We start from the raw sequence: 23,018 nt of genomic DNA, 5'->3' as shown, positions 1-23,018 counted from the left end.
AACTATACTGAGGCTTTAGAACTTATATCTCAAGGTGGGCGGCGCATTTACGCTGTAGATGTCTATGGGATTCGGTAACCACTTAACACCTGGTGGGCTATGAGCTCCTCCACCCATCTAAAAAAAAGCCAAAAGAAAGTAACCTGTATAGATCCAGATGTTCCAAACAAATTATTTACGAATTATATTATAATGGACATATAAAACGAAATGGGTATTTACTATATATTTACTATCCATATTTTAACTAGCATTAAGACTATGCAGATTGCAAGCCCAGCTAAATTTTTACAGTCAATTAATTCTGGCTTTGTGATCTGGCCGCTTTCCTCCCCATGACTGGTGTATTTCCCATTCGTAATAAACTCCGTAGGCCCCTGGTTTCTCGCGTGCTGTCCAGCTGTTCGGACGGTACCGCGCAGAAGTCGTCCATCTAAGCAATTAATAAAAAATAAAAAAATAACATACAAAAAAGGACAGTCTTCGAACACGAAAATATCTATATATTAATACGTGAAGCAAAAACTTTGAAATCACTTTTTACGAAAATTGCGGGGACGGAGGAGTATGAAATTTTCCACACTTATAGAGAATCTATAGAAGTGCACAATGCCAATTTTTTTTAAATAATGCATAAAAGATACATTAAATCAATAAAGAAAACATTACACACACTACATACTATGTATTTGACACACACACGCATGCATACTATTTATTGTCAAACTTTTGTTCTTGACGTCTGTTGTCAAATTGAGAATAGATTAAATATTGTTTGCCTTTGTTAATATTTTTTATGGTGTAGTCTTGGCGAAATTTGTGATTATAGAAGTATAAAATACAATCATAATAGTGTACAAACTTACAATTCCAATTAATTATAGTCGAATTTTGACTACTGCGGGACCTCTAGTATTTTTTTATGATTAATCCAACCGCGAGCCGACATCTGACTCTGTGGTTGAAAGGGCACGTTTACTAACCACTAGACTAAAGCGTCGGTAAAGTCATAGATGATCACAAAGAAAAGAACGTAATTGGAACAAGTCCTGGTATTGGTCCAAAGTGGGCAGCGTGTGAGCCGTGTAAAGCTCCGTGTCGCTTCTCGACGTGTCCAGTCCCGTTTCGAGATCAAACGCGTACGGTTTCACTACATACAACTCATCGTATCCGTGAAATTCCTAAAAGGATTTAATTACACATAAACCAAAGATAAAATCACATTAATACAAATAAATATAAAACAATAAATATTTGTAACATTCGATGCGGCGTTTATTGATATTGACGCGTATTTATTTAGATTTAGTAATCGATTTGAACAATGTATTCGGAAGGTAGATTGTCGAAAGTTTCCTTGATATTCGCGGGCTTTATAATATTCAGTTTATGTGGTGAGGTAGTAAGTCAGAGGTATCCACCGGCGCCAGGACTACTGAAATACTTGGAGCAAGACGTCTGCTACAGCCTGTACTACTATCTTAATTGGGTAACGTATATCAATCTACAGATTTTATAAATAGATCAAAAGCATACAACTACATGAAAAAAATTGCATAGAAAATTAAAGGATTCAATAAATACGTGCAGCCGCTACCTTTACTTTCCTAAATATAATTGTTTAATTACATAATAATTATTCATTTAATGAAATTTTTAATAGCATGCAGAGAAAGTGTTTCCACGTGTGGTGAATCTTTCAAAACCGTTTAACTCTGCGATACTGAATGTATCCTTTTTGAAAGGTCGCTATTTTAGGATGTGGCTTCTCAGTCACTCAGTTAAAATAAAATTGCATTACAACAACGCTTCATCCAAAAACTAATTTATAGATTTCATTATTTGTCATTTAAAAATTCGTATATTTCAATACTTTCACCTTCAATTTTAACAATGTTTTTCTTTGCATAAACTTCTTGAACATAGCGTACTCGTACTAACAATAATAGAGATAAGAAATCCACTTACGCTATTTGGTTTTACTATTTATTTGATCGCCTCGAATAAATAACATAACTGGAACAAGAAACGTCCTAGATCGAAAACACTTATTAGCTCTAAAATTATCTCAATCGATAGACTAAAAAATAGCACTCATTTCTGACACAGATACTATTATGGATCGGCTATAGGCAGTCGTTATTCATGGTAATTTAGTACATGAATCACATGAATTTAACCTTAATATTGTCTATTGATAAAAATACAAATTGATCAGAGGGTATCCAATCGTATTAGTATTTGAAGCTTTCTAATTCTTCTTTTATTCCGAATTTTATACTATATAAATAAAAAAAAGTTATTTGATGAACTTTAGAAATTAACATTTGAAGAATTTATTTATTTATTTATCAGTTTTCAGAGAAACCTTGCTTCAAAAATCCTCAACTTACATCAATGTTGAAGTCTTTCTAAAATCTTTACAAGCACGCTCTTAATTACTACTAAATTCCATTGTCTATCACCTCTTTGCCTATACGATCAAAAAGAGAAAGTGAGACTGCTAGTTTGTTACTTACTCATTCATCTGGAGATAAAGTCCGTAAATAAGGGGCCGCTAATGAGATGCGATGTAGTCTGTAAACAATATAACACAACAATTAACTTACTTCATTGACGCTGCGACGTGACCTGTGAAATACCTATGTGGATGCCATCGCTAAAGGCTTGCTCATACACAAATGATATTCGCAAACAAAATAACGATTACCCTTGAACTAATGTATCGTATTTCAATTTATGTTTTCGTCAACAGGTGAACAGTTTAGATAAGTAATTGTTGATTAAGTAGGTAGTGATTTATTTAATTTTTAAATTATCAATAACAAGGATGAATAACAACATACAAACTCATACAGTTAGTGTTTACCGTAAATTCAAAAAAGCACTGTCTTTCGTTATTAATCCAATATTACATCATCGTCTGTACCCGTGATACGACAATATCGGTCACGTCGCTGATATTAAATGGCCTTGGATCCCGGATGATTTTTTTCGGTTCAGGCATTTATCGCTAAATGAAAGTGAGGTTATATTCTTACCATCTTTCGGTACTTCTCTAACAATAAAAAACAACCTAAGTTTACCTGCAATTGGAGTAAAGACAGACTCTTGTCACTGAGTTTCTCGCCGGATCTTCTCAGTGGGTCGCGTTTCCGATCCGTTGGCAGATTCTGCAAAGCACTGCTCTTGCTAGGGTCAGTGTTAGCAATACCTCCGGCTTGAGCCCTGAGGGTTCACCGACACGCTAGGGTAACGCTGATATAGTCTCAAGGCTATCAGCATAGGTAGGAACAAAAAAAAATACTCATTCGAGATATGTAGGGTACCTATGTGTTTACACAATGCACAGCGCGCGCTATAATAAGACGATTCTACCACAAAGAAATAGTCACGTGGCAAGTTTTCCACGAAGTCCGGAGCATCTATCATGTCCCATCAATCAGCCAGAGAGTCTTTTAACCACCGGTTTTGATTGGTGGTATATCAATATATGATCTAAAATCAGAGACAAGATAAAAAAAAACCTTTACAAAAGAGATACTTCGGCGCATTCTTTAAGGAATGTTTATCAACAACATAAGGAACAGTAAATGTGACTGATAGTAAAATTTTATAAGCTATCTAGCTGTACCCGTCCGCTTCGCTGGGCATTTAAAATTAACATTATTATTTCTCATCCCCACAAAGATTCTCATCATTAACGCCCCCGTAACTGGTGTAGGGAGTCCAACACTAATATAAATATTAGCCTATCCATTAAGTACATGTATTTTCTACACGGATACCAAGTTTCAAGTCAATCGGATGGTTCAGTAGTCATAACGGAACATCCGTAAAAACCACTGTAGATTTATATATTAGTATTTAGTATAGATGTGTGAGCGAGGTTTTACAGGATGTACTATCTAAAACAGACTTTGACTGCAACGAGTCGGCAACTACCTGTCTGGTCGGCACCACTGACCCATGAAGGTGCACCGCTTACGTTTTGACTCAACAGTGCAATGCCCTAGTTCCAAGTCCTTCACTCGGCGAATAAAATAAATCACTTTAATTTACATTTCAAATGACGGTATCCTAACTCTGAATTGTGAGTCCGCACGGGTAGGTACCACCACCCCGCCTATTTCTGCCGTGAAGCATTAATGCGTTTCGGTTTGAAGAGCGGAGCAGCCGTATACTGAGACTTTAGAACTCGTATCTCAAGGTGGGTGGCGGCATTTACGTTGTAGATATCTATGGGCTCCGGTAACCACTTAACACCAGGTAGGCTGTGTGCTCGACCACCCATCTATACAATAAAAAAAATAACTTCGCAATCATTTAACACAAGGTCAGATGTGATCTCGCCTTTCCAAACCAATAAAAGAAGCACCGACAATTCGCTTCCATCGCTTTATTACGGAAGCTATAAGGTTAACAGTTCATCCTTTACTGGTGGTTCTACTACTGGTGGCAGGGCATATTGTGAGCTGTGATGTATTGTTTTTTTTCCCTGCCTATGCTGATAGCCTTGAGAAGCTATTTCAGCTTCGCCCTAACGTGTGTAGGTGAGCTCACGGGGCTCAAACCGAAGTATTGCTAACACTGAACTTAGCAAGAGCAGTGCTTCGCAGAATCTACCATCGGATCGGAAACGCGACTGAGAAGATCCGGCGAGAAACTCAGTGGGCCGATGTATTGTAAACACTGAGACTTAAAACAGATCTTAAGGCGGGTTGCGGCATTTATGTTGTTCATGTCTATGGGCTTCGATGATCACTTAAAACAAGGTGGTCCATGAGCTCGTCCACCCATCTATGTAACCTTGTTTTGTATTTCCTAGCATTGAACTTCTTTTCATTTTTCGTTTCAGACCTCGTTGGCCGATTGTAAAACAAACTTCGAAGGTAAGTACACTCTCGGATGATAATGAAAAGTAATTTAGTTTTTTTTTAAATTTGCTTTGTTTCAAATTAAAATATTTCATTTCAGAAACTGGAATATCAGATATACCTTCGACGGTGAAAATTAGATGTCAATCAAAAAACTCTATACGTTTTGAAACCGAACCCTCGGAGCACTGGCAACTATTCATTTTAATGGAACATGATAACTTCGATCCAGTAAGTCATGAAATTTAAAGTATAAAATTCCTGTGCATAATAATAATGTTAATTTTAAATGCCCAACGAAGCGGGCGAATATGGCTAGTATTTTATAAGTTTTTAATTCTAGAATTTTTTCTTATTAAAATGTTTTGGCGCATGTGTCTTACTTACGAGCTAAGTTTTTGATATTTTTTAAGTTTAATGTTGCTAGAGAGTCTGCTAAATGCAAGTCTATTATACTGTCGTAAATCAAAAAGAAATCTCTGGCTTGAAGGCTAGGTACTTAGCCGACTTAACCTAATAGGTGTATGGCTTTAATAAAGAATAAAAAATAAAATAAAATAAAAGGCTAGGTACCGTAGGAGCTATTTCATTTGAAACATTATAAAACTAATGTACTATTATTCGTATTTTACTTATTAAAGTATTCATTAAAAAAAAAAATTAATTTAAGTAGTAATTTAAGTAGTAAAAATTTAATTTAAGTAGTAAAAAATACTAATTTTACTGAATACTAGCGACCCGCCCTCGCTTCGCTTCGGGAACATTAGAACACACATGAAACCAAAAAAATAAAATTAAAAAAGAATTAAAAAAAGTAGCCTATGTTCATCAGGAACAATGTCGGCTTCTAATGGAAAAAGAATTTTTCAAATCGGTCCAGTAGTTTCGGAGCCTATTCGAAACAAACAAACAAACAAATCTTTCCTCTTTATAATATTAGTATATATTAGTATAGATATCATATATACTTCTTAATTGTAAAAACATGCTAAAATTCATAATATACAGGCCAGCATATGCGTTATATAAGAAAACATATCCATGTGCACAAACGAACGGAAACTTGCATATTTAACAGTTTTACAACTGAATTCCGGTGTCTATGCGGGCTCAGTCGTGCGATAAACGTTAACGAAATGATAAACGGTTTATTTTTATTTGGTTAGCTTAGATTTTGAAAAGTAATTCAACAGTTCTTAGAAGGTTCATGATTAATTAAATTTGTTGATAATTTATTGATACCGCGTACCGTAAGACATATCATGGATAGGCCCCCTACAATATGGATCAACGACCTATTGAGGTTCACGGGGATCCGTTGGGTGCAGTCAGCGCAGGTCCGATCGTTGTGGCGAGGCTTGAAGGAGGCCTATGTCCAGCAGTAGGCGTCTGTGGGCTGATAAAAGAAAAAGAAGAAAGAAGAGGAGGAATTTTTAGAAGATATCTTTATATCCGTATGCCTTAGTACGAATATTGCATTTTTATCACTGATGTCAAATTGGTGTTGATAAGATTTTCCACAAACTTTCTGTATACCCAATAATAGTAACTACTAACTTCAACCAATAAAACTGCCAAAATCTGATGCATAAAACGTCATGCATTTAAAAATGTTTAAATCTCATCACTTATCCATATATTCGGCGCCCGATATTGTTTTGGTTAGGAAAATTCCGATGAAAACTCATTATAAATATTATATTGCTCAGGTTGAAACTATTCAAAAATATGAGCGACATTTCTCAAGATTGTTACTGCGCGTCGAATCGACTTTACATGTTTCTGATGGAGGTCGCAAAATTTGATATTGAGTTATTCATGAGTCGTTCAATTCATTCGTTTACAAAACGTGCTAGTGATTTAATATCTTCGCTGCGGCAAGTAAAATCATAAAACTTCTGGTGCAGCGGCGTATCGAAATGCCTCCCAACGATATTGCTACCATTGCGTGGCAGATCTTTCTCGACCCACCAGCACTAGGGTAGATTAAGATGCTATAACTTTGCAAAACATATTTTATACAATTTATAGTTTAGAGTTGTTGGTGTCGAACTCCAATCGGTCTGAACAAGCGAGAGTGACATAGCTTTCTTCGTTCGCACTATCTGAAAGTACCGCGACGGGTCGGTATGGGTCTATTCCGCAGTGAAGGTGTTGATCAAACTTATACACATTTTGTAAAGGCGACAATTGATTATATGAATTTATTAGTTACTGAACCTCTGGGCCTGCGGAGGGACTTCGGTTCCCTCTGTATTTTGTACCGTATGTTCCATGGGGAGTGCTCTGAGGAATTGTTCGAGATGATACCGGCATCTCGTTTTTACCATCGCACCGCCCGCCACCGGAGTAGAGTTCATCCATACTACCTGGAGCCACTGCGGTCATCCACAGTGCGTTTCCAGAGGTCTTTTTTGCCATCAGTATAGTACCATCCGGCTATGGAATGAGCTCCCCCCCACGGTGTTTCCCGAGCGCTATGACATGTCCTTCTTCAAACGAGGCTTGTGGAGAGTATTAAACGGTAGGCAGCGGCTTGGCTCTGCCCCTGGCATTGCTGAAGTCCATGGGCGGCGGTAACCACTCACCATCAGGTGGGCCGCATGCTCGTCTGCCTACAAGGGCAATAAAAAAAAAACTGTTCACAACACTAGAGCCATAACGTAAAGTTACGTAACGTATGATTTCCTTTTCAAGCTCTTTTATTTCACCGACCTGATTTACCTACATTGGCTTTTCAGATACCATTCACGCTAATCGAACCAAACAATGTATTCGGAGAACTGATAACGACCGCAAATAAAGAATACCAGATCTGGTCGACCTATTTGGACGAGTATGGGACGCTTCAGGATTGGATGGAAGGTCCGATCGTTTTGAAGTTTGATCAGCGCAATCAACAACCGGACGATATAAAGTATAACGTGACGCAGGAGTTCAAATACATAATCTTAGGCAACGATTCCTATACGATCAACGGAAAATTCTTTTGGAACACCACAGGTGGTAAGTTTCACTTTATATATATATTGCTTAGATGGGCTCCTGGTGTTAAGTGGTTACTGGAGCCCATATACATCTACGACGTAAATGCGCCACCCACCTTTAGATATAAGTTCTAAGGTCTCAGTATAGTTAAAACGGCTGCCCCACCCTTCAAACCGAAACGCATTACTGCTTCACGGCAGAAATAGGCGGGGTGGTGGTACCTACCTGTACGGACTCACAAGAGGTCCTACAAATAACGCAATGAACTAGGCAGCTAAAAATTCAGATTTTTGAAACCGATATTAATAATACTTAATTCTAATTATTATTTTCAGATCGGGACCTATGCTTTGATATCGCGAATATTTGCCAAAACACGAACATGAAGCACGCTAAGATATGGGTATGTTTTATCTATACTAATATTATAAAGCTGAAGAGTTTGTTTGTTTGAACGCGCTAATCTCAGGAACTACCGGTCCGATTTGAAAAATTCCTTCAGTGTTCAATAATTAGGTTATCTAACCTATTTATTGAGGAAGGATATATAACACTAACGATAAGGCCAATATAAGTGGAGCACCAATAAAGAATGTTTCATACATAACCAATCAAATTTGGATTACATTTAATATTGTGGTAGCTCTGGTTGACTACAAAAACTTAATATGTTCATTTAATGTAATATTAGCTTCCATTGAAATAACTTTAAAACAAACTTGAAACTTAAAACAAAAATTGGTAGGCAGCAACTTGGCTGTGCCCCTGGCATTGCCGACGTCGATGAGCGACGGTGACCATTTACCATCAGGTGGGTCGTGTGCTCGTCTGCCTACAAAGGCAATAAAAAAGAGCTTAATAATTTTACGATATGGCTTAAAACGTTGAATGTTTATTACCCTTGTTTATGCAGTATTTTAGGGTGAGCTCACAATCCATCTGATGATAAGCACAATATGCCTCGCCAGTAAGTGCCAGAATTTCTTAGTCTCTTATCACAATCACGGGAAGAGATAATTTCACATAACCACATAGAAAATACCTTAGAAAACATTAATTAGCTCTGGTGATTGTTAACCCTAGTAGAATGTCTATTACTATTGCGTCATCAACTTTATCCGTTTTTATTTTATTTTGGCTAGGTATATTTGCCGCAGAAGAAACATGCACTGCGATTTGTACGATGGGACAAGCTATAAGCAACACAAATGAGTCTTCGAACCCATGTTTCAGAATAAGTAGTTCACGTTTTGTGTCAAATGTCAATATATGTATATATTTGGTGGTACCACCACCTCGCCTATTTCGGCCGTGAAGCAGTAATGCGTTTCGGCTTGAAGGATGGGGCAGCCGTTGTAACTATACTAAGACCTTAGAACTTATATCTCAAGGTGGGTGGCGCATTTACGTTGTAGATGTCTATGGGCTCCAGTAACCACTTAACCACCACTTAACACCAGGTGGACTGTGAGATCGTCCACCCATCTAAGCAATAAAAAATATATTAAATGAATTCGATTGATTAATGATTTGATTCCTCTTTTGTAATCTACCTTGTTCTGGTTTGTATAAAGTAAATAAAATTTAGTTAATTTTCAGCCAACAGCACACCCCAGCTTTGATGTGGAAAATCTAGTTTTGAATGACGACTGTGAAATTCACGTGCAGGGTATTCACGGAACCACGAAACACAAATACAAAACTCCATCCTGTTTTGAATTGCCCGAATGTTTTTTAAGTAAGTTATAATTTATTTTACTAGGAAAAAATTCGAATGAAAGGCTCTCCCAAAAACCGACAGTAATCTGACCGCACGATTCTTCGAAGTTTTTTTTTTCGTAAATTATACATAAAATCCCAACTGGTTTTTTCCAAATAGCAGTATATAAGGATTTTGGCCATGCTGAAACTAAATAAAGGATCACTAAAACAACACAGCGTAAATCGGCAAGAGATAAAGTACAAATCTCAATTATTACTGCACAATAAGGTTGTCCTATAGTAGGACGAAGCAGTTAGGATAATGGTATTGCGGGCTCACGATACTAAGGAATGCGGGTTGGTAGTATGCTGGTTAGAGAATGTTGCTGTCTCCGACCCTGGCTTAGTGGTCTTTTACGACAGCGACGGAAGCTGATTAAGTAGGCCACGTTGGATTGACACTACACAGCCAAATATCTTGTTTCTGTTTTTTGAGGTGCATACTTGGTGAATATTCTTCTTCTTATTTGTCGGTACCACTCTTGACAAAGTGGTCGTGGTCATCACTTCAAGTGTTGTTGGCAAGATTCAGAACACGCACACTCCTGATGGAGTGGAGGCGTGTCACTCTGGCGTGGCCACTCTGATGGCCATAATGTGCCATTTATATCCGCTTTTATCTGGTCAGTCCACCTAATAGGTGATCTTTCTCCTGGTACCTTTCCCTGGACCACAAATCTATTATTATTTAATATTGCTCTACTTTATCTAAATTAAGAGTGAATAAGGGTAGTTATCTTATCTGAGGGAAGTACATTAAATGACGTTATTTATTAATGTCATTGTCTTTATAATGAACAGATAACATGGAACCGGAGATTCCACAAGACGTAGCCATAGCCGCCGATCAAGATTTGCGGGGCTGGTGGAACATCAACGTAGCGTGGGCGAAGCCACATTTTCAACCGGAGATTTATAATGTGACCGTTCGAGCTAATATGATAAGATCGATTATTTTACCCGGGGTATGTATATAAACTAATTTGGTTTTCCTCACACCGTACCCGTCGCTTGCGACAAAGGGCTCGACGAGTAAATTAACCCTCAGACACAGTCCACTGAGTTTCTCGCCGGATCTTCTCAGTGGGTCGCGTTTTGATCCGGTGGTAGATTCAGCGAAGCACGGCTCTTGCTAGGGTTCGTGTTAGCAACATCATCAGGTTTGAGCCCCGTGAACTCACCTACTAGTTAAGGCTATGCTGATATAGCCTCTCAAGGCTCTCAGCTTAGGTAGGAAAAAAAACTCACAATATAAACACAACAGTATAAACACAAATAAATGTTCTATTGAGCGTGATAATTCTAATATTGCATTTGGTTAATTGCGATAGTAAACTTACAAGTGAAATAGGCATTTTTTGGAAGTATAAAATGGCATTGAAATATGCGATAGCGTATATACAAAAATAATTAAGACCTCGACTTATTGTCCCATGTATACGAAATCTGTGAGCCCCGGCAATGACTTTAAACCAAGTAGACTATGATTCTCGTTCAACCTATCTCTCCTCTAACTCTCGTTCATGTTCTAATAAAAAAAGAAATGGCATCCATAATATTATAATAATAACAGGTCCATGACACAAATAGTTTTAAATAAACTTTATCGTGTATTCTTTCCTATTCTACTTTCCTATTTAGCTACCTAATTCGTTAATCTTCTACTTATTAATTTAACTAAATTAGTGGTGTGGGCATGTTGGAAGACCTCACTGATCGATTCCACCGTCCTATTTCTAATTGGGTCGTGAAACATTCATATTTTTTGGCTTCACTATTGTGCCAATTTAATTAAAACTGTAATCTCTAGCTTCAAGGCTGACAATGGCATTCGGAGTGCTTAGTGCGAGTATTTTAACGTTCTCGATAGCGTAAAAGTTAACTTAAATTTGTGTTGAGTTGGAACGTTTGCCGCTAGGGGCGCTGTTCCAACAGCAACTTTGATTTAGCTTTTACGTTATCGAAAGCGTTAAAAAACTCGCACTAAGCATACAGTAGGCTTAGTGCGAGTTTCAAAAATCGAATCGAATGACTCGCATCGAGTGGACGCTCTTCACGGTGAAACGTGCGGAGCTCTGAGTGCGAGTTACTCGATTTGCAGGAGGTTTATTCATCTTGAGAAGCAATAATTTTTTCTTTTATATTGGTAGCACGCAAGGTTTTTTTTAAGGCGTTTAATTGAAATGCCAAGCTTTCTAACGATAGTTATAATTAGTCGGGTAATGGGTAATGTACCTGTGCTTAATGCGAGTTTTTTTTAATTACTCAGTCGATGTTAATTTTATGTTTAATTTGTGTGAGGTTGTTTCAGTGCCACCTAGTGGTAAGCTTATGAATCTCATTTTGTGGGAGAGAGAAGGTTTGTTTATGTTGCTGTCTCATGTATCGAATAGCTTTACCGAAGTGAGCCTCTCGATTAATGTATGTGCGAGTGCGAGTTACAAATTAATGGATTTTGAGAGTATTTCTTCACTTTCAAGCAAGCTAAGTAGTCACTAAAAATTTTGCCGTGAAACCAATACAATATCAAGATTTTTTTCTTTCGTTTTTAATAATAATGTTGTTTTTTAAGGTTTTATCTATTCTAATGGTTTATACACATATATTTTTTCGGTTAGAAAATTTTATAGACGTCTAGCTAGTTGTAAATATATATAAATTCTTTGCTTTCTCATTTAATACTTATTAAACCATTGCTTTTTTTTAGAGTTGCTTGCTGAGAGAGAGAGAGTGAGATAGAGTATTCTTTATTGTACACAAAATGAATAAATATTGCGAAACAATATTAACAAAAAAAAAAAGAGTACAACTCTTGGTCTTATCGCTAAGAGTGATCTCTTCCAGACAACCATTAGATGGACAAGAATAATTTCGAAATGAATTGCACACTGTGTATAAAAAAAAATACCTAGCTATTGAAATATAATAATATAAACACACACATACACACACACACATACATTTACATATTTACACATACATACATACAGATATATATTTATAAATTATATAGAAATTTGAACAATGTAATAATAATTTTGCTTTTTTACACATTTATAAATAAGGATGGATGCTCGTAATAATTTTAGTATATTTGGGCCACCTAATGAAGATCATCAACACTATTATCGTAAATACAATCATTTTATAAATGTTCAACGGGTAAATCATTAAATCTGGTGGTAGGACCTCTTGTGAGTCCGCACGGGTAGGTACCACCACCCTGCCTATTTCTGCCGTGAAGCAGTAATGCGTTTCGGTTTGAAGGGTGGGGCAGCCGTTGTAACTATAATTGAGACCTTAGAACTTATATCTCAAGGTGGGTGGCGCATTTACGTTGTAGATGTCTATGGGCTCCAGTAACCACTTAACACCAGGTGGGCTGTGAGCTCGTCCACTCATCTAAGCAATAAAAAATAAAAAAAAAAAAAAAAAAAAAAAAAAAAAAATCTACATAAAACATAATTTCTTTAATTAAAAAAAAGCTGAAATAATTACCTATTCCAAGATTAATTATGTTAAGTATGTCTAAATATGTAATTACAATTAAATAAATTCTATAATAAACTACTAATTCTAATACTTCTAAAAGTTACTAAAAGAATATGTTTATGCTGGGCAGTTTTCGTGTATTTTAAAGGTTACGCCATTACGGCAGAGTTTGCTTACGAAATAGCACCCTTAGAATGGAAGTGGTATAACTAAAAAATGTAAGATTAGTTTTATATTTCAAAACACTTATGAATTATTATTGAGAACCTACATTTTAAGTAATACGTGAAGCAAAAATGTTGTACCCCTTTTTACGAAAATTGCGCGGACGGAGAAGTATGAAATTTGCCAACTTATAGAGAATATAGAGAAGTAGTGCAGATTGCTAATAATTTTTATTTAATTATACATAAACAATAAAAAATTAACTAAATCAATAAAAAACCTTACACACATTACCATGTATTTGACACACACACACACACATGCATTTATACTTTTTCTTTATTGATTTATCAATCTGTGGTCAAATTGAGAATAGATTGATATTTTTTGTCTTTAATATTATTTTTCTATAATGTAGCCTTGACATAGAGCAGTGATTATTATAGAAATGATGATAATAGAAAGGTGACAATAGACTATAATAATGTTCAAACTTAAAATTTAAATAAATGATGGTCTACTTTCGACCACTGGACTACCTTTAGTAGATAATAATAAACATTACATAAAATATTACAATATTGAAGTTTACCAGAAAATAATAATTTTGGGTTGAGCCACTTTAATTCTAAAGGTACAAAATAGTATTGAACACGTGACATTACCCGAATAATTTTCAAAGTAGTTGGTTCCCATTAAAATACTGTTAAAATGCGTTGTATTTCATTCAGACGGTCTAAAGCCAAAACACCACGTGCTACCAATATACGAGAAATAATATTATTGCTGCTCTCGGTGAATAAACGTCCTGCGAATCGAGTAGCATATCTCAACTCACACTCACAATTCTTCATTTTTCACCGTATAGAACGTAAACTCGATTTGATTTTGATTTATTCATTTACAATTGAACAACTAGGAAAAAAAGATGAAAATACATTTTGGAGGGACCGCGAGGAGCTAAATTGTGTGAATTGTTTTATTTTGCCTATTTAATGTTTCTTAGTTAATGCGTACTTAATATTTCTTCGGGTATAGGTGTAATTTTGATATCGTCCTGGCCTAAAGGTCCGGTCCGGCCTAAAGGGCGTCCGGTGTATTCGTATCTTGCGATGCACCGGTGTTTTAATGCCGCCGGCGGGTATCAATTTTTCTAATGAAATACGTACTTATCAAATGTTTACGATTGACTTTCACTGTAAAGGAATAGCATCATGTAATAATAATCAAACCCGCAAAATTAATTTGCGTAATTACTGGTGGTAGGAAGTCTTGTGATTCCGCACGGGTAGGTATCACCACCCTGCCTATTTTTGCCTTGAAGCAGTAATGCGTTTCGGTTTGAAGGGTGGGACAACCGTTGTAACTATACTGAGACCTTAGAAATAGTATCTCAAGGTGGGAGGTGGCATTTGCGTTGTAGATGTCTATGGTCTCCGGTAACCACTTAAGATTAGGTAGGCCGAGAGCTCGTCTACCCATCTATGCAATAAAAAAATTACGTTGGTTTAATAACTGTTTAGTATCTGTGAAAGTGCAAAAATGTAAAAAAAATAAACAAAACCGCTGGACGTAGCTTCGCGAAGTCTTCGAAAAAGTCCACTGAAAAAAATCTCAGTAAATAATCAGCATTTTACTGAGATTATATTTTATCCCATATTATCTGATCTCATTTCCTTTCATTCCATGTCAATTGATTAATGTTTCAAATTAATCAAATCTTTTTCACTCCATATTATCATTTTTCATAAAAAAAGATTAGGCTCTATGGCATGATACTTTTGCATTTCTAGTTGGAAAAATAGAACTACTAGAGAAATACTCGATCGAAACGTTAAAATCTACTAATTTGTAACACGCACTCGCATAAATGTCATTCGTGGTACTCATTTCGGTAAAATTACTCGGTTACGAGATCACAACGTTAATATGAACTCGCACTCACAAAATAACACCGGGTACGTTTGCCGCTAGGGGCGCTGTTCAAATTGCATACAAATTTGCGCAAACTGGCTCGCTATCGAGAACGTTACAAAACTCGCACTAAGCACACAGGTCACAGTGATTTCGATTGTCACTTAAAATCTGTTGAGCCATGAGCTCAGAGCTGCCTCTAGACCTAGCTAATATATAAAAAATATATAAATATATTTTAGATCTAAAATAGTATTGTTTTATAACAGAACGCGACTGAAACTACATTTAGAAACATACCCAACACGTTCCTTAGCGCCGGCAAAATATACAATGTTTCGGTTTACGCAATAATTGGCCAGAAAGCTTCCCACACAAGTAGAAGAGCTTTTACTCCAGGTAAATATGAAGAGCTTACATTTAATTAACTCCTAAATATAGTATTACTGTATTAGAGTGTAATAGATACGATGATATACCCTTTATTGTTTTCTTTAACAATCTAATAAACAACGTACGAAGGCATAGAGCACGTGCAAACAAACAAACATTTATTTTTATTTTTATAAAGCAAAATCCAGTAACAAACAACACAACCCATTTTACGAATAAGGTAAATGTTTGTTTGGCAAGCGTTGTTATCTATTTTGTATAAATTCGTTTAGTTAAGAAGGGGAGCTCTCTTGGGCTTAAATGGTTTACACTTCGATCAACAACAGTTACTATGGTTGATCAAAGATTTTACGGGATTCATAGTGATCACAATTTGAACGCTGAACTTGACGCATGAAGGCGAAAATTCTATTGATTTATGTAACGGCATAAATAGACAAGATTTTAGTTTTTATATAGATAGGAAACAGACAATTTGTCAACATAGTAATACCTATATGTATTCGTGTCCAAAATCCACCTAATTTAGTTGGAAATAACATGTAAGTCTTAATAGGAATAAACACATATCATTTTTATAAATATCAGTTGGACTTTCAAAATACTATACAAATTAGCTGTAGTATTGTAATGTAAGTTGCATTCCGCTCGACTTAAATTTAATTTTTCTCTTACCGTCGCCGAAAGTTCGGTTTTCGTCCCGTTGTACAGGGAAGAAAGTCTAACTTTTTCTCCCTGGGTACTGACAAGTGCGCATGCGCGTTAGTGTCTACGTCTGCTCTCACGCACCTAAAATTCTCCGCTATTGTTGTGCTCGGGTAATTTGCAATATTGTGTAAAAGTGAAATAAAGAAAAGGCAATAAAATTTCATAGTGAAGTATTAAAGAAAAATGAGTTCATGAGGCAGTTCTTATTCAATTAATAGTAGTTTATTTAAAAATTAAAAAACAGTAAATTTTTTTTTTATTATCACCCGCTAGGGCTTCGCCCATGGACCCCGGCTCGGTACTCCGCGAGTTCTAAGTTTTTTTACAATGTCGAACTTTCGGCCTGGTAGGAGAAAAAATAGTATGTGCACCGCGGGAAAAAAGTAGGACATCTCAGCCCGCGTGTTTTATCTCTCCTTCGGCTCGGGTGGCAATTTTACACGCGAGAGGAAATGTCTAACTTTTCTCCCTTGGTGCACAATGTACTATTAACCAATGTTCGCTTATTAGTTTAATGTTGAGCGAAACGTTGAGCACATTGGGTTAGTGTAGTGAATGTCAGTTGTAGTGAGTGTGGTGGGCAGGCATGCTGCGTTGGGTGTGGGCGGGCGCCACGGCAGGCGCGGGGTGCGCGGCGGGGGGGCTGCTCGCGGCCACCCTGCTGTGCTGTGGACACCGCCGCGCCACCAGTCGCGTGTCACAGGTACAGAGACACACAACACCTACAGCCCAATGAGTTTCTCACCTGATCTTCTCAGTGGGTCGCGTTTCCGATCCGGTGGTAGATTCTGCATTGCTCTTGCTAGAGTCAGTGGTTAGCAACACTCCGGTTTGAGCCCCGTGAGCTCACTTACATGTTAGGTCGAAGCTGAAATAGCCTCTCAGGGCTATCAGCATAGTTAGGGGAAAAAAACAACACCTACTGTATAAACCCGTCGGAAATATCTGCGAACCTGGCTTAATGACGTCATGCAAACTAGGGAGATAGCAAAAAATATCGAGATGTTGGAAAAAACATACCAGAAGTAAATAAAATAAAAAATTATTTATGTGTTTCTATTTTTTTTTAACCTCCACATATCGCAACCCAACTGCAACTAATAAGATATACAGGGTGTCACAGTTTAAAACATTCGAATAGCCGTTAATCCAGAGCATTTAAAATATCTAGCTCATTTCTGTAGTAAGTGCTCAACTTGAGGTAGGCCATGAGCTTAACAACTATGCCAAAGAAAAATTACATGGTAATTGGTCGATAAAGTAAGCAAGATGCCGTATGCGCGCCACACTCACTTTGTTACTCTATGAAGTTCATTTAAAATTTACTGCTTTTGGCCACTATCGCTCATGGGTATTAGCAATGCCAGGGGCAATACACACAGTGATGGATTTAGCTTGATGCCGCTCCAGGCCCTGTTTATCGCGCCGCTCTTAACATTACAATATTTTTATTAATTTTGATCCAATATTTTTATTTTGAATTTAAAATAACTTTACTTCCTTAGAATATACTTTTTTAATTATAACTAATAAATATTACAGATAAATAAATATATATGTATACATATGTTTAATAATTAATCAATTATTTTTTTTACAAATGGTAATCTGAAGTCATGTTTAAAGGAGACGACAGTCTTTACTTATTTCGTCTTGTTGCTCTTTGGTTCTAATGAAATTAAATAGCCGGTTCAATATTAAAAAACTCGATATATCCCCATTTTATTATAATACAGGAAGACCCCGACGAGAAAACGCCCAAAGAAGACGATGTCGAAGTCATCGGCATCGAATCGGGCAGCGCAGACGATCACTGGGAGGTACGCTCAGACCGGGTGCTACTGCACGAAGTCATCGGCGAAGGAGCCTTCGGCGTCGTGCGGAGAGGCACTCTCGCGCCGGGAGGCAAGTCGGTCGCTGTTAAAATGTTAAAAGGTAACATTACTTTTAATAAAAAAAAATATTGCTTAGATGGTTGGACGAGCTCACAGTCCACCTGGTGTTAAGTGGTTACAGGAGCCCATAGACATCGACGACGTAAATGCGCCACCCACCTTGAGATATAAGTTCTAAGGTCTCAGTATAGTATGCGCCACACACCTTGAGATATAGTTCTAAGGGCTCATTATTGTCAGAACGGCTACCCCACCTTTCAAACCGAAACGCATTACTGCTTCACGGCAGAAATAGGCGGGGCGGTGGTACCTACCCGCGCGGACTCACAAGATCATAACCGTCATTCAATTCAGAGCATAGGTGCACAATATGAGTTCCTTCAACGATTAGGTCGTTTAAGCCAGGCGGAGTCTTCGCCTGCCGATAAAGCCGAACAATAATTATCTATTTAGTAATTTAAGTCTCAAACAACGGGCCCATACCCAAGCCATCGATCAAACGTGGAGCGGTGCCGAGAGCTTGTAAACACTGCACGTTTCATTTTAGTTTTCTAATTTCAGAATTTCCATCGCAGGAAGAAGTAAGGTCTTTTCGGTCTGAGATGGAGTTGATGAAGAGTGTAGGTGCTCATCCCCATGTTGTCAGTTTAGTTGGCTGTTGTAGTGGACGAAAACCCCTCATCGTCGCTGAATATTGCAGTAGAGGAGATCTCCTCAGCTATTTGAGGTAGTTAGTTCGCAGAATTACATTACGATTTTATTCTCCTTTCATTACGAAGCCTTAATTATTATTTTTTATATTACAGATGCTCTTGGGACATGATCGTGTCGAAACATACTGCAAAGTACTACAATAATAATATGGACAGCATGGATAGCTCCAAACTAAAAGTCCATAAAGAGCACACAAAGCTTGTCGTTAACAAACTTTACGAGTTACAAGGTCCGTGTGAGACTGAACTAACGCCTTTAGACTTACTCTCTTTCTGTCGTCAAATCGCTATGGGCATGGAATTTTTAGCTTCAAACAGAATTGTACATCGGGACTTGGCTGCTAGAAATGTATTGGTAACTGAAGATAAGACTTTAAAGATAGCAGATTTTGGTCTATCTAGAGATATTTACGAAGAGAATCAGTATAAACAAAAAGGAAACGGTAAGATGCCTGTGAAATGGATGGCATTGGAGTCCTTGACTAGAAGGGTATACACGACGCAGAGTGATGTGTGGGTATTATTATTTTTAATTTCATATTATGTTCTCGGAACAGACATTCAGTAAAGGGTATTCATATTTTTCTGCAGTTGGTCCTTCGGCGTGGTGATATGGGAGATAGTAACAGTGGGAGGCTCGCCATATCCAGAGGTGCCCGCAGCGCGTTTAGTGAGATCGTTAAGATCCGGTTACAGGATGCCAAAACCGGTCAACTGTAGTAAGCCATTGTAAGTTTTTCATAAGTATAAACGAACAGATAAAGTCAGAGCTTATTTGATGCATAGCGATCCCTGGAGGCCGAATATTTTGACGTGACAACGTCTTATAATTCGATGGAGCCCGCTGCACGCACGAAAAAACATGACTCATACGGCGTTACCTCGCTCTGAGGCGTTCCATTAAGGCTTGAAGTGCAAGCGAGAGCACGCAACGAGCGACAAAGAGGCACATTGTAAAAAATAATAATACATAATTGTATATATGCGTACAAATAAATGTAACTTGATCAATTCAATAGTGATTTCCATTTACCTCCTTCTCTATATTCATACAAAATATCTATCAAACAAATAAAATTAAAATTTTCTTTTGAATAATGAAACCATTCCGTCAGTATTTTCTTATGACGTTGTCACGTTCAACTATCGTCAGTAAATCGACTTTACAGACAACCGATTTTTTTTAGTGTGATTTTATTATTTCAGGTACGATATTATGATGGCTTGTTGGAACGCGAGTCCTCGTGACAGGCCTACGTTTCCAGAACTGCACCAGAAGCTCGACGACCTGCTTCATAGTGCGTGTGCAAATGAATATATAACTCTGGAAGTGGATGTTGACGAAGCACCTTCAACGCCGAAACCGCAAAGATACATCAAAATGTTGATCAGGTTCGTCTCTGTTGATTTCAATTTAATTTGCGGTGAGAGGGTATTTTTCTAAGAGCCAGCCAGGCGTTTTGTGATCGAATATCTCATGCATACTAATTCATCTTGAGACACGTCATCGAAATTAAAATTGTACCTTGAAATAAAGCCTAATTGAAGCCTTGAAATAAGCCCTATATTTCATTTTGTTTTGTCTAGATTTGAACAGACTGCGGTTTAGAAGCAGTCGATTTCAAAAATTACTTTAATTCTTTACTTGTTTGTGCCCGTTTTCAAATTATTTCATATAAACTGCCATCTATTAGCCTGTGGACACTTAAAGAAAAGTATCAATTTGGTATTATCTCTACCAAGTATTTTGGCTGCCTTGAAATGTTGTAATATTGATTTCACCCATTTTATTGTTGTCGACATAGAGAGAAAAACGTACGACTATTCTTAAAGTATTATGCAGATTTTAAAATGCATATTATCTATTGATTTCATATAAATATAATTTTGTAGGTACCTATATTAAATATGTAGCAAACTAATTCTGTTTCAGGGGCAAATTACCTTGGAGTCGTGAAAGTTATGAGCGTCCTGTGAATCCAACAAGTAATCTGTACTCTTCGCCGCCGGTCATACAAACCAAAACCGCATGACTTCTGAAACCGTGAACCTGACCAATTGAGAATTTGTCGTGTGCAAGACATATAAGGACCCAATTAGTTCAAGTGTTTTTTGGAATTCTTGTTTTTGTACGGAATTTATAATAACACTTACCAAATTCGAAAAAAGACTAATGAATCCTTGAGAGAAACAAACAGACCAAAAATATGCTTGTTTTAGTCGAATGTAAAGAGCCATATTTTGAGCATTAGCATAAACAAATCAAAATACAACCGATATTTTCAAAAAAACAGCTTTACTCGTTACAAAAATCTAGTGCAATTATAAAACACTTCAATTCTATTTATTTACGTGTATTTATAGGTGACTTGGCCATTGTACTTTGCATATTATATTAATAACTTACGTATTTACCCACTGATTAAATGACTCATCAGTATTGTAATTGACATGTAATTAATAATTTCTGTCCACTTTTCACAATTCCAACTGTCGACAGATCATTGACGTTTTATTACTCAATCTTTAGTCGTTTAGAATAAGAACTTGAAAAGTGACAACATAAGTGTACTTATTAAATTCTTAGAAACATGCGACAATTACTAGAGATTTTGTCCGTAATCAATTTGATAATTTGACAATAACTTTAGTACTACATCAATGCTTCTAAAGCTATACCTACGATATAATTATCTTTGTTTCTGAGATCGCTTTACCTCGTTTAAGATGTTTTTTTTAAGAAATCAATGGAACGAAAGCACTATTTTTAATGAATTTTTTTTTTAAACATAATTGAATAGAAATATAATTTTTTTGGTACTATTAGGCTAAGAATGACGTGTGACGGTTTTTTTGACCGCTTCCCTTAATTAAGACAAGTAGAATAGTTCTGACAAGACCTTCTTCTTCCTCGTTACCTAAAAGTTACAAACATTTACTGACCCGGATTGCTCTAGCCAGCTCTAAAAATTAAAACACGCGAAAATACAACACCTTCGACTGTCATCGGAGGACTTGAATAGGAGAATTCAGTATCTATAGGTTAAGATAAGGTCAGTAAGTAATAGTTACCTAAAACCAAACAATGCGAAATGAATGTGATACTGTTACCTTAATGTGATTGACTTAGTACTTTCTTCGATTTTCGCGATTCTTAGACATAATTAAAAGTACTTTTACGGACGATTGTAACCACGAAAATTGTGAAGTATTCTAAATATGTCGGAAATTATATAATGACAATAAAAAACGCAAGATTATAGTATAATACTAGTCTTAACCCTTTGATTCACATGTCGGTCACCAGTACCCTACATGGCGCACTGAAGTAATTATGTCGATTTGTGTTGTGGCGTGCAACCTCTTTGACAGGACATAAGACCTACAACGACTAGACACAGATTAAGACACACACTTGACAAGAATTCAAAAATAAAGAGATAAATCACAGATATCTGTGAGAGAAATAGAACGAGGGCGTACGTAACTAGCGGCAGGCAGTACTTTTTTTGACTTCCTAAAAGACGGACTCGAACCAGACGACAAGGAACGAATTGACCGTTCTCATATTATGTAGATAAAATAGACGACAAAATAACTAACCGACCGTTCAAGTGGTCCTTCGCCCATTCAATTTGTTACTAACCGCTTAGATTTGCTAACTTTGCCTTCTTTTGTTTTTAATATGATATGGTTTTGTCGTTTAGTTCTCTTAGAAGTAGATTCATTCTCAGTATCTTCGGATTCGTTTTTCCTAGTCTACTAGATATTCCGATGTCTTAGTAACAGAAATCGACAGCATTACTTCAGTGCGTCACGTCCCCTAATTTATGTGTATTTTCTATGCACGTCCCTACGGGCATCGGTGACCCTCATGGCAGTCAAAGGGTTAATTGTATGATTGAATCCTGATCACGTAAAGTATGTTCAAATAAGACCAAAACTATTGTCGTTTATTTTTTTTTGTGTCGTGATATTGTAAGATTTAGGCTAATGGAACGTTACCTCGATTGTTTTTTACGTAAGATTACGAATAAAACTTTAAAATATGTTTTGTTTTCTTTCTATATAAACGAACACCAGAAATTTGTATAAAACAAAAAAAAGAAAAT

The 23,018-nt window shown here is 36.8% G+C and overlaps 1 protein-coding gene and 1 long non-coding RNA gene across 2 annotated transcripts; one reads left to right on the top strand and one right to left on the bottom strand.

Moving 5' to 3' along the window:
- Positions 1-240: 240 nt before the first annotated feature.
- Positions 241-2,217, bottom strand: LOC149500881 (uncharacterized). The gene is made up of 3 exons (XR_016324642.1): positions 1,969-2,217; positions 867-1,181; positions 241-433 (listed from the first exon to the last, which is right to left on the bottom strand). It is a non-coding gene; the product is annotated as an uncharacterized LOC149500881 (long non-coding RNA).
- torso (tyrosine-protein kinase receptor torso) lies at positions 982-22,955 on the top strand. Its single transcript, XM_028170863.2, has 15 exons — positions 982-1,489; positions 4,859-4,892; positions 4,978-5,108; positions 7,619-7,883; positions 8,201-8,268; positions 9,465-9,603; positions 10,428-10,591; positions 15,467-15,596; positions 16,883-17,001; positions 18,035-18,233; positions 18,755-18,920; positions 19,000-19,419; positions 19,498-19,635; positions 20,113-20,298; positions 20,840-22,955. The coding sequence occupies exons 1-15, from the start codon at positions 1,325-1,327 to the stop codon at positions 20,937-20,939; spliced, it is 2,424 nt and encodes an 807-aa protein (XP_028026664.2). The 5' UTR covers positions 982-1,324; the 3' UTR covers positions 20,940-22,955.
- Positions 22,956-23,018: the final 63 nt, after the last annotated feature.

This window comes from Bombyx mandarina, chromosome 19 (assembly GCF_030267445.1).
Source record: "Bombyx mandarina strain Sakado chromosome 19, ASM3026744v2".
Taxonomy (NCBI): Eukaryota; Metazoa; Arthropoda; class Insecta; order Lepidoptera; family Bombycidae; genus Bombyx; species Bombyx mandarina.
Note: the sequence above shows the minus strand (reverse complement) of the source record. Positions and strands in the feature narration are given on the sequence as shown.